Source organism: Sclerotinia sclerotiorum, genomic scaffold (genome assembly GCF_000146945.2).
Source record: "Sclerotinia sclerotiorum 1980 UF-70 scaffold_1 genomic scaffold, whole genome shotgun sequence".
Taxonomy (NCBI): Eukaryota; Fungi; Ascomycota; class Leotiomycetes; order Helotiales; family Sclerotiniaceae; genus Sclerotinia; species Sclerotinia sclerotiorum.
In genome coordinates this window covers 2,168,392-2,178,527 of record NW_001820835.1, presented here as the reverse complement: position 1 = coordinate 2,178,527, position 10,136 = coordinate 2,168,392, and the positions used below count along the sequence as shown (strand labels likewise).

The following is a 10,136-nucleotide window of genomic DNA, read 5'->3' as shown; positions in this document are numbered from 1 at the left end:
GTTACATTACCCATCCATTATATGAATCTATCTATATCTTATATACGTATATCTTTATCTATATATCTATATCTATATCTATATACACATAACATCATCTCGCTAGACGTTCAATCCCCCTTGTCTTTTCCCGCTCTCACTTTCTTGGATATTGGAGGAATTCTATAATTTGATGATGTATCATATCATATCTTATCAGGAAGAAAGGAAGGAAATTATAATAAGATTACCTAGCCCAGGTAACTTACTTACTAATCCTTCTCTTACTTTTCGGCTGTATTTATGATAGATTTTGAATAGTGTTTGAGTAGTTGGTAGTTGGTAGTTGGTAGATGGTAGATGTTGTTTGTTTGTACGATTGTGCTGTGCTGAGGAATTGGGGTTTGATGTTTGATGGTTGGTGGTTGAGGAGATAGGATTAGTTGGTGGTCAGAGATGATAGATACTTTTGCGTGTAGGGTATATATTACCGTTCACTACTAGGGTTGTTTTTATTAAATTCAACAGCTTTACACCTTGCTTTCATAATTCTACATATCTACATTTCCACATACTAATTACGCGATCTTTTAATGTCCATTTCAAAGATTTAAGATCCAAAATCCAAAATCCAAAATCACATCTCGCCCGCGCGTCTAAATCACACAACACATAGTCGTCCAGTTGGTCATCTCATCCCAGATCGATCATTCAAGCCAACTATAAACTATCGCTTTATTGTGCAATTGGTATATATGTATGTATGTATATATACACATTCCTTCGGTTTTCATTCTTGGATCATTATTTATGCTGTCGCTTTTATGTATACAGTAAAGGTGGATTTTATGTTTGGGCTAAAATGAGAGTCAAGGGAGGAAAGGGAAAAGAGGAAGTGGAAGTGGAGAGCTTTGTTGTTTATCTTTCTTGCTTTTGGTGTTGAGGATGGAGTTGGAAAATTGTGAGGGAGTGTTTGAGATGATGTTGAGTAACGGTGTCTGAGCTCTAAATATCTAGAGCTATGTATGAAAGCTGGTTGTTGGGATAGGAGTGGGGGGATAAAAAATGGATGCTTGAGATAGAACTTCATGGTAGATGAAGTAGATAATCAGAAAATGGAACTTTCAGTCTTAGAAACTTTGAGGAGTGAAAAGTATAGGGTTAGTCTATGGTCTGGCCCACAGGGGCGTGGCACTGATGATGCGGATGGTTCGATAAGTTTTCTAAAGGTTAGATACGGATGTGAGAGAGAATAGGTAGGGTCTGGGATCGATAGGGCAAGTCGACGGATTTAGTAAGAATAGCGAGAGTGTGAAGGTAATAAAGGAGAAATATTTGAAGGTAATATTACTTACATATGTATCCAAATATGAGGCGTTGACTACAACAAATTCCACTAGACTGGACTAGATTACTCAAATGTCCCCAAAGTTCCAAATATGTATTAGCCTCAATATCTTTATCAAACTCAATATTTCTAATATTTCAGAAATTTGATCGAACGGACCCTAACTAAGAGTAGAGTGGAGTATTGGCCAGATGGGTGATAAATATATTTGACCCCATGCACAACGAAACCATTCCATCTCGGCACGGTAAAATTGGACAGCAGGTTAAAGTTACTTTAGTACAATTTGATGATAAAGAGAAGGGAAATAGTGAGTTCGAGATGACTATAAATGTTGTACTGAACCGTTCTTCAACTTATTTATAAATCAGGGGTCAGAAGTTGTCAGATTTGATAACCGAGTATCTCTTTCCAACGTGATTTTATAGTTTCAACATCAAGCTACGTCCAGTAATTAAAGGGACTTAATAAAGTCATAACCTCTTTAAGACTTCACTGCCAAGCAAAATAAAATATTATAAATACCTAGTATCAGCCAAAAAATCCTCAAAGACTGCTGTGTGATTTCTTGCGAAGGACATCTCACGATATTCGTCTTCTGCACACCAATCACCTTTCGTTATATCTTCTTAGATAATTTGAATTCTAGATTGATATGCAAAGTAATCCTACAATTTAAATGCATTTTAATAATCCACCCCACCTCGGGCCAACACAATGAGATCGTGGTATTTTCCCATTATACCGAATCCTTCGTGTGGCACAGAAAATAAAAGACGGCCTTATTAGATGTTGTTGAAGTAGAGAGAGAAACCATTAGAACTATTCCAAGACCAAGTTACGACGAATTTGGGTGTATCATAAGTCTTCTGAACTGTAATTCTACTCCGAATTTAAGACGCATTTGGCCACGATATCTGGATATCATGTTCACTGTCATCAGGCTTGAAAGAGTGATATATTCTTTATAGCCGCTCAAATCATCTTTGGGGTCATGATATAAGTGCTAGTAAGTATAGTATCTAGATCAGACTTCTAGATTCTCGTCGAGATCATGAGTTCTAATATAAAAGAAAAGAATATAAATCCCAATATCTAGCTCATCACTAATTCTCTCCTAGATCCTTGAAAAATTGTTATGGACGCATTGCTTAAGAATCTGTACGGTATTCGAAAGGATTATACAGTAAATTATCAGGATCTTCTTTCATGACTTCTACAGCATGTGTAGACACTCCCTTTTCTATCCGCAGACCTGGATTGAGAGAGATTTGATCGTTATAAGGATGATACATGTTCTCATCCGATGATGTATAATGTGCTTCAATGTTCATGTCAACTTTGACAGAAAAGGAGTTCGCGCTGATGATAATGAATATTATGTTTTCATACTGGTCACATTGCACTCCAATATTAATAATTATTAGTCCAGATGATTGAGATTGGAGATGTAGAATTAATCTTCAAGTCATTGGTTCAGTACAAATAATCGTAGGTTGGAAACTGTATGAAATTGCTTTCTATTATTTAGTATTAAGACCAAGGAATTAACATCCGATATTTCCTCTTTTGCCACCCCGTTTAGTCCTATCAATATGACCCTTGAGCACCCTTCTGGTGTGTTGCAAACTTCTCTTTTGCTTACTCTTAGCTTTACCCAGTGTCATCATGAAATTCTTCTTTCTAGATTTCTCTTGATTCGTGGTACTCTTTCCCTCAGCATCCTTCTTAGCTCTCCTGATTGCCTTGGTAGACTTATGCTCACTACGCTCACCCTTTCCTTCTCTGGCCATTGCTATCTTCTCTTCTCTAGTGTTCTTTTGTAACTTGGAGAAACCTTCGATTTGATCAGCTGTCAAAGCATCATCTGCGTGTCTTGCTGCAGCGTCTTTCATTCGTTGAGATTGTGTTCTTCCGCCCATTGCTTTATTCACGCTGGCCTCAAGGCGAAGCTCTTGAAGTTTTGCAAGATCAGCTGGAGTGAGAATCTTAGTGGTTGCATATGTTGAGATCTTTTTCTCAAGAACTTTGTCAGCATTCCCCTTCTCAGCGTCACCTGACTTTTCGGCATCTTTAATGTCGAGCTTCGCTTTCTTCGCGGCAGGCTTTTCGTCTTCACTATCACTGATCTCAATTTCAGCATCACTCTCGACGTTGATCCAACCACCTTCATCACTGTCAGCATCAGATTCCACATCCCAGGCATTCCAATCTTCTTCGTCATCTTCCTCCTCATCTGTGCCCAATTCTTCAGGCAATCCTTGTTCAACTCGTTTCCGCTTCCTTTCATCTTCCTTCCACTGTTCAAGCAATTCGATACCTTCAATACCACCGACTTCTTCTTCACCAAAGCGTCTCTCTTTGATAGAACCAGCCTTGATTCCCATGGGTCGCCGTCTTTCCTCTGTCTCTTTTCTTCAACATATCAGCTCCAACTTCACGATACAAGGATAACAATCCCTTCGCAGCCATCATTGTCCCTTTATCCTTACTCTTCCTGTACATGATAAGATCTTGAAGAAGTGTGTCATTCATAGCTAAAGGTTGTCGCACGCAAATTTCTCGAATAGCGTTAAGTCCAGAAGCAGCAACCTCCGAAGCCGAGGCTTCAGAGACGAACTCATTGGCAATTTTCTGTACCAGAGGTTCCAAAGCATCGGGTGGAACAAGATTATGTGTTGCTTGAGCTAGAGATGCCAAAAATGAGGTTACTGATGGTTGTCGTGGCGTAAGGTATTTGGTGAAGTATGAATATAATGAGATTACTGTAAGCTTATGCAGACCAACAAGCCGTGAGACCAATTGTAGGACAATAAGTTTTTGTTCGAGGTTTAGCTTCGACTTTGAATTTTGAAGATGCTTCGAAAATAGGGATTCGGCGAAACCCTGGGGATCGTGCAAGAGGTGCAGCGCGGAGAAGTTCAACGGATGAGGTGCTTTGCTTTTCTTTTCCTTCCTTCGCACCTTTTCGACGGCTTTTTCTAATGACTTCGTCTTCTTCTTTGTCTTCTTATTAATTCCAACTTGATGCTTCAGTTTACCAATATCAATGGCTTCCTCATCACTGCTTTCGTCCTCCATCTCTTCTCTTTCCTTGTCACCACCCAGGAAAAACCGTACTCCACCTCCAATAACCTTCTCATTATCTGACAAACTAGCTTCCTTCATAATCTCGACAGCTTTCGCATCTGTCCATATCTGTCGCTTCCATAATTCTCTTGTAATTTTAACAGCCCAGATTCCTTTTGAAGATGTTCGATCGGATGTGAGCAGATTAAATAATGCTGTTTGCATTGTTCGATTGAGACGATGGTTGATGCTTTTCGAATTTGAAGTTCGGAGATCTGATAGGATCTTTTGGAAGAGTAGCGTCCGCAGAGTCTTACTGGGAGTAGCTACCAGTATTGGAAACAGTGTATTAAGAAGGTTGGCTGAATCAATTACTTCCTTTCGTCGCAATAATACTAAACTACCCACAATCTTCTCGCGCAATTCGCTCTCAAGCTCAGCATGATGTAAAGTGAGAATCTGTTTGAGATCCTCTGGAAACTCTGCGGTATCTTCTGGGAAACAGTCGGAACAATGTGCGACGAAATCGATAAGGTCGTGAAATGATACGATACCGCCAGATGTGGCTGTGGAAGGAGAAGACATGAAAATGTCTCTTTGGGATTGATATTGCCCATACTGATTCAAGAAATCTTCTGCATATGATCTGGTATACACGTTAGTGATGAACTCATTGCTCATTATGGAAAGTGTGTACTTACTTTGGATCTCTTCGAACCTTGTATTGTAAATTCGGACTGAAGAGGTCAGCAATGATTAGGAGAGAAGAGACCGATTGAAATCTTACAGATCCGCATCAACCTTCTCCAACGCGCCAACTCTCTTTTTACCCATTATGCCGGTTGATGTTGTATGCCTTTGGGTGATTGATTATGCCTCGTTATTGGAATTCGAATTCCCATGGGCGAGATATTTTTTTTCGTTATCATTATCTTAGCGCCAGTCGCTTAAGTTGTATCAAGCAAAGATGTGTGATAGATAATTGAATTATTAGCCAGCTGGAGGTGTGTGAATATGAACTAAACATTAACCTCAGCATAGCAAAACTTTTCAGTTGGATGCTTTTTCATTGGTTCATATGTTTGCCAGCTCATGCTCATCCAAGCAATTCCATCAATTAACCATAGCGACGACGTGGAATTAATCCATGATGGTTCATCTTAAGTCATTAGATGTGGCTACCACACCTCGTATGTCTTCAGTTAGCGGTCGCATCAACGCGGAGCACGTAGTTAACAATGACTGCGATCCCCAATATTATCGTGAGCCTCAGCTCGCGTTGCCAGTCATGGGCCTTTTCAACGGATGCGAGTTCACCCGAGAAAACTTTGGTTGGTTTCCGGTGACAATCTCTAGCTTTTAATGGCACCACATAAGTTTGTGGTGGGTCTTGAGAGCCATTCTTTGCTGCGAGTACTGCAAGTAATTGCAGGATTTTTTTGTATTGATGATATCACTGTATGTTTCAAAAAATTAGGTTTCGGCGAAGACATCATTTAGCCATTATCATGCCCGAATTCTATATAGCTTCTGTCGAGTGGCAGGTGTCTAAAGACTTCATAAGCCAATTCAAACCCCACCCTCATTTCTTCCTCTTCATCACTCTCTGCATCCACTTTCATTACTGGTAATGAATTCACCCACTGATTGTCCATTCATTTCTACGAAAATGTCGGACGCAGACCCATATGTCCTTACAAAACTTTCAGAACACATATCACGGCATCTCAACAAATCCCTTGATCAAGCCGTGGACAATTTGTCATTGAGGCTTCAGGATACGGCGAAGGATGCTATCGCCGATACTCGAGAAATCAATTCTATTATCGAGCAGGCAATTAGGGAAGCCGTCGAAAAGGCCATCGAGAAGTCTGTGGTAACGGAAGTTGAGCCTGCTTCCATAGAATCAGAGTTCAAATTCCCACCTCCTCGGAATCCCAATTTTGTGGGTCGCTCTTCAACCCTAGCTAAACTACTGAGTCTGTGGAAACCAAATCGAAAGAGTCGATTAGCCATTATAGGGCTTGGAGGGGTAGGGTATGTTATTCCCCCAAACGTCTGATAATAAAGCTCACAGATTATAGGAAAACTGAGCTTATCACTGAGCTTGTCTACCAAATTAGAGAAGCCTCGCCAGCATCGATATACTGGTTTGGCCCAGATAATTTGCTTACCCCTTCGGCTGACGGAAATGAGCCACTGGAAGATTGCTGGCGGCCCTGGGCCGAGACTCCCGGAAGCCTGTTTGGTCGTTGATGCAGGAGAAGAATTTTGATCACTTGATGCAGCATACTGACCATGGTAGATTGATTGACAGGCTACAAAGGTTTGAAGGTGCCATAATCCTCATCACAAGGACTAAAGCCAATGGATGTCTCTTGAGCGGGGCCGCATAATATTTTTGAAGTCGATTCTCTCGAACTCGAACCAACAATGTGTTTACTTCGAGATAGATTGACGGTTGACCTTTTCGACAATTCAACTGACGAACAACTTCGTGAAATCGCCCTTCTTGTTGACTGCCTACCAAGAGCCGTCGTTCAGATTTCGAATCTACTTAACGATACTTCGATGAGGCTCTCGCAGTTTATCTCCATTTACCGCACGAACGATCATTTTAAATTGCGGCTGCTGAGTTCAGTGGCACCGCTATTCACAATCTCAGAACAGGAATCTGTTATTGGGAAGGGCGTCATAGATGCTAGGCAGTTTAGAAAGAATTACAGTATGGCTGCTCGTATTCTCCATCATCTATATTACCTCGGTGGCAATGCAGTACCATGTTCTATAATCTGCTCGCTAGTTGATCCTCTTGATCTCATTGTCGTAATGTGTATTCTGAAAGGGAATTTTCTTGTCAGGGAGGATGATGCTGAAGGGACGTACAACATGCATCCATTGGTCTTCCTATCATTGAAAAAAATTATCACTGGTGAGAGACCAGAAACAGATGGAAGTGATATCGAGCAGGAGCTCGAATGGTACACACAAGCTGTTATCGCCTTTGGAAATCATTACCCTGACCCAAATAGCAAGAATAGAGAATGGTGGAAGAACTGCTTCGAACGTTTACTTAGCGACGGAAGCGAAAAGAGTGATTCTGTGCGCATTGCACTAGCCTTGGTCTACAATAAAGAATCGAAACATCTTGTTCGCAGGGGCTTTACACGATGCTTTGAGGATGGCCACAGCTGCCGTTGATACATTACCCGAGGCGATACCCCATGAACATCTAACGTTCTTCAAAACCATCTTTCGCTGCTCGAGCTCCTAGCCAAGTATGGAGAGCTTAGAGAAGCTCTACAGACGTATACGGAAGAACAGCCGGATGAATTATGGAAGAAGCGTGTTGAAGGTATCCTGTACCTGTCTGAGGGTACCCAACAAATTCGATGTTGTCGATCTGTTTCGCCAGATTCGCAAGACTAAAGAGTCCATGAATGCTCCCGAAAGTGATTTATGCACCAGCATTGACGATTATGGCATGGCTCTCATGGTAGTCGGCAACTATCAGGCGGCTGAGATGGAATTCTCGACAGCCTTTCGAAAAAGAGCAACATTTTTTGGAACGAACCATCCCGACACTCTTATCAGTTGCCAGCACCTTGCAAATGTGCTGCATAAGTCTGGTAGATTCAATGACGCCCTTAGATTTGTGGAAGGCGCTATACGAGGAAGCCAAATGTCGCAAGGTGACGAACATCCACAAACTCAATACATCAAAAGTCTCAAAGCAAAGATCCTGCTTTCTAAGGCTGTTTCATATTCAGATTATATTGAGGTTGAATCTATCCTCACCAATGCTGCAGATATCCTCACTGCTCAGCTCTCCGACTCTCATCCTCTAGTTCTAACCTGTAGGAGCAACATTGCATTGGTAATGCTGGCACAAGGCAGATATGACGAAGCTCTAACCATAAACCGTGCTGTTTTAACGGCAAGGGAACATGGCCCTTGGCTGGATCGTGAGCGACATCCAGACATACTAACGAGCCGACATCAGATTGCAGAATGTTTGAGGCTGAAAGAAGGATGCCATGCCGCTCAGAATTTGAGTTCTCAAGTATTAGTTGATAGGACACAAATTTACACCGACGGAACTTTTGAGGGTGACGATTTCCACCCTGAACAGCTTACGAGTCTCCACCTCCAAGCACTCATTCTTGCTGGCCTTGGTCAACACAGTGGAGCCCTTCATAAAATGGATCTTGTGTTGATTGGTAGAAAGCGAGTTCTTGGAGAGTCACATCCAGACTACCTCAACAGTCTCACTTGCAAGGGCGAAATTTTACGTGGTCAGCTTCCTCTTGAAGACGGACGGGAGGAAATGTTGGACACCATTGATGCTCTTCATGGAAGAGCTCTGGAAGGTCTGACTCGAGTATTTGGTTCTCAGCATCACTGGACACTTCAGTGTTTATCTTACATGGCAGCTGCAAAGCGTGAACGCGGTGATGCATTAAGTTACACTGAGGCTGCTGGACTTTATCGTCATATTTCGCGCGCCTACGAGGGAAATATGGGCGATCTCCACCCTGAAACGGTCAGAGCAAAGGCTCACCTGGCAGAAGTGATGCATCTTTTGGGTAACCGTCCCGAGGAGGCTAAGAAGGTTTTTAGAGAGGCTTGCGCCGGACTTGCGAAGGTATTTGGCTCAGATGCCCATGCTACCATTACCGCGTATAGAGGTTACGAAAAGTTTGCAAAGGACCTTTCTGATCCAGTCTAAGGAGTTTTGGAGTGTTATGTAAAAAGGGTATCAAAAACAGCACAGTTCATGGACTGGTAATTGGAGTACAGGTTGGGAAACACAGGTACGGACGGAAGGGCAATTCGGCGCAAATGAAATGTTCGGGTAGGCGTTGTTTTGAACATGTATTCGGGACGGAGTCTTTTTTTGATCCCAGCGCTCTGCCAGATAGACTCAAGTCAACATGGAACAAATTATAGAAGCCTCGTTGAAGGCTTGAATTAATACGCGGATCGAAAACTGTATTGTCGTTACGTGCGCTTTTTGATACAGGTCATATTTTTTACATCTAATAAAAAAGGGTGGTTTTCAGAAGTCTGATGTCGAATCATTCAAGCATGCAGTCCATTAGTCTTTGTCTATTTTGAAAGATATTACAACTATATAGTTCAAAGCTACAAATTTTGTCCATTTTAATTCAGCCTATTTGAGCTGCTGAAATTTTTGCCAGCAAACACCCACACAGACGGGTCTCGTACTACGCGAATCCAACCCAAGGTGCCACGTTCGGATTTCTTTCAATGCCCAATCATTTTGGAGGCCTTGATTGCAGATATTCTCCATCAAATACATCATTTTCTACTTTATATTTCTTGTATGTTTGTATTTTTTTTTACCAGTTTTCAATTCAATTGATTTTTCTTTTCTTTTCCTTTTTTTTGGCATTGCTGGCGCGGTTTTCACTATGTTTCATTAATTATTTTTCTTTCTTTTTTGTTTTTCGAATTTCCCTGGTGGATTTCGCACATTAAGTATGGCTCCAATAATACTTCCCAATTTATCCTCCCATCTCTTCCTTACAAAAGTCGCAAATTCTACATCCTTCACCAAGAAACCCTTCTCCCAATCTTTTGATACATTACCTACCTCCGTATCATCTCCCTCTACCTCAATTCTACTCTCAAAGTCTCCAATTCCAACTGTACTTCCGCACCTGTTCCACGAAAAATTCTCCACTATCATTGTTAAAGCCCCTACCACCACCTATAC

General features: G+C 41.5%; 4 protein-coding genes across 4 annotated transcripts; 3 read left to right on the top strand and 1 right to left on the bottom strand.

The window, feature by feature from the left end:
• Nucleotides 1-2,874: 2,874 nt before the first annotated feature.
• On the bottom strand, nucleotides 2,875-5,230 carry SS1G_00845 (hypothetical protein; the record flags this gene model as incomplete). Its single annotated transcript, XM_001598706.1, has 4 exons — nucleotides 2,875-3,731; nucleotides 3,820-5,042; nucleotides 5,098-5,133; nucleotides 5,184-5,230. The coding sequence occupies 4 exons, from the start codon at nucleotides 5,228-5,230 to the stop codon at nucleotides 2,875-2,877; spliced, it is 2,163 nt and encodes a 720-aa protein (XP_001598756.1).
• An 835-nt stretch (nucleotides 5,231-6,065) lies between these two features.
• SS1G_00844 (predicted protein) lies at nucleotides 6,066-6,652 on the top strand (the record flags this gene model as incomplete). The annotated part of the gene is made up of 2 exons (XM_001598705.1): nucleotides 6,066-6,433; nucleotides 6,481-6,652. The coding sequence occupies 2 exons, from the start codon at nucleotides 6,066-6,068 to the stop codon at nucleotides 6,650-6,652; spliced, it is 540 nt and encodes a 179-aa protein (XP_001598755.1).
• Nucleotides 6,653-7,123: 471 nt separating this feature from the next.
• SS1G_00843 (hypothetical protein) lies at nucleotides 7,124-7,825 on the top strand (the record flags this gene model as incomplete). The annotated part of the gene is made up of 2 exons (XM_001598704.1): nucleotides 7,124-7,546; nucleotides 7,703-7,825. 2 exons carry the CDS (start codon nucleotides 7,124-7,126, stop codon nucleotides 7,823-7,825), a joined length of 546 nt encoding a protein of 181 aa, XP_001598754.1.
• Nucleotides 7,826-8,078: 253 nt separating this feature from the next.
• SS1G_00842 (hypothetical protein) lies at nucleotides 8,079-9,125 on the top strand (the record flags this gene model as incomplete). The annotated part of the gene is made up of 2 exons (XM_001598703.1): nucleotides 8,079-8,361; nucleotides 8,407-9,125. 2 exons carry the CDS (start codon nucleotides 8,079-8,081, stop codon nucleotides 9,123-9,125), a joined length of 1,002 nt encoding a protein of 333 aa, XP_001598753.1.
• Nucleotides 9,126-10,136: the final 1,011 nt, after the last annotated feature.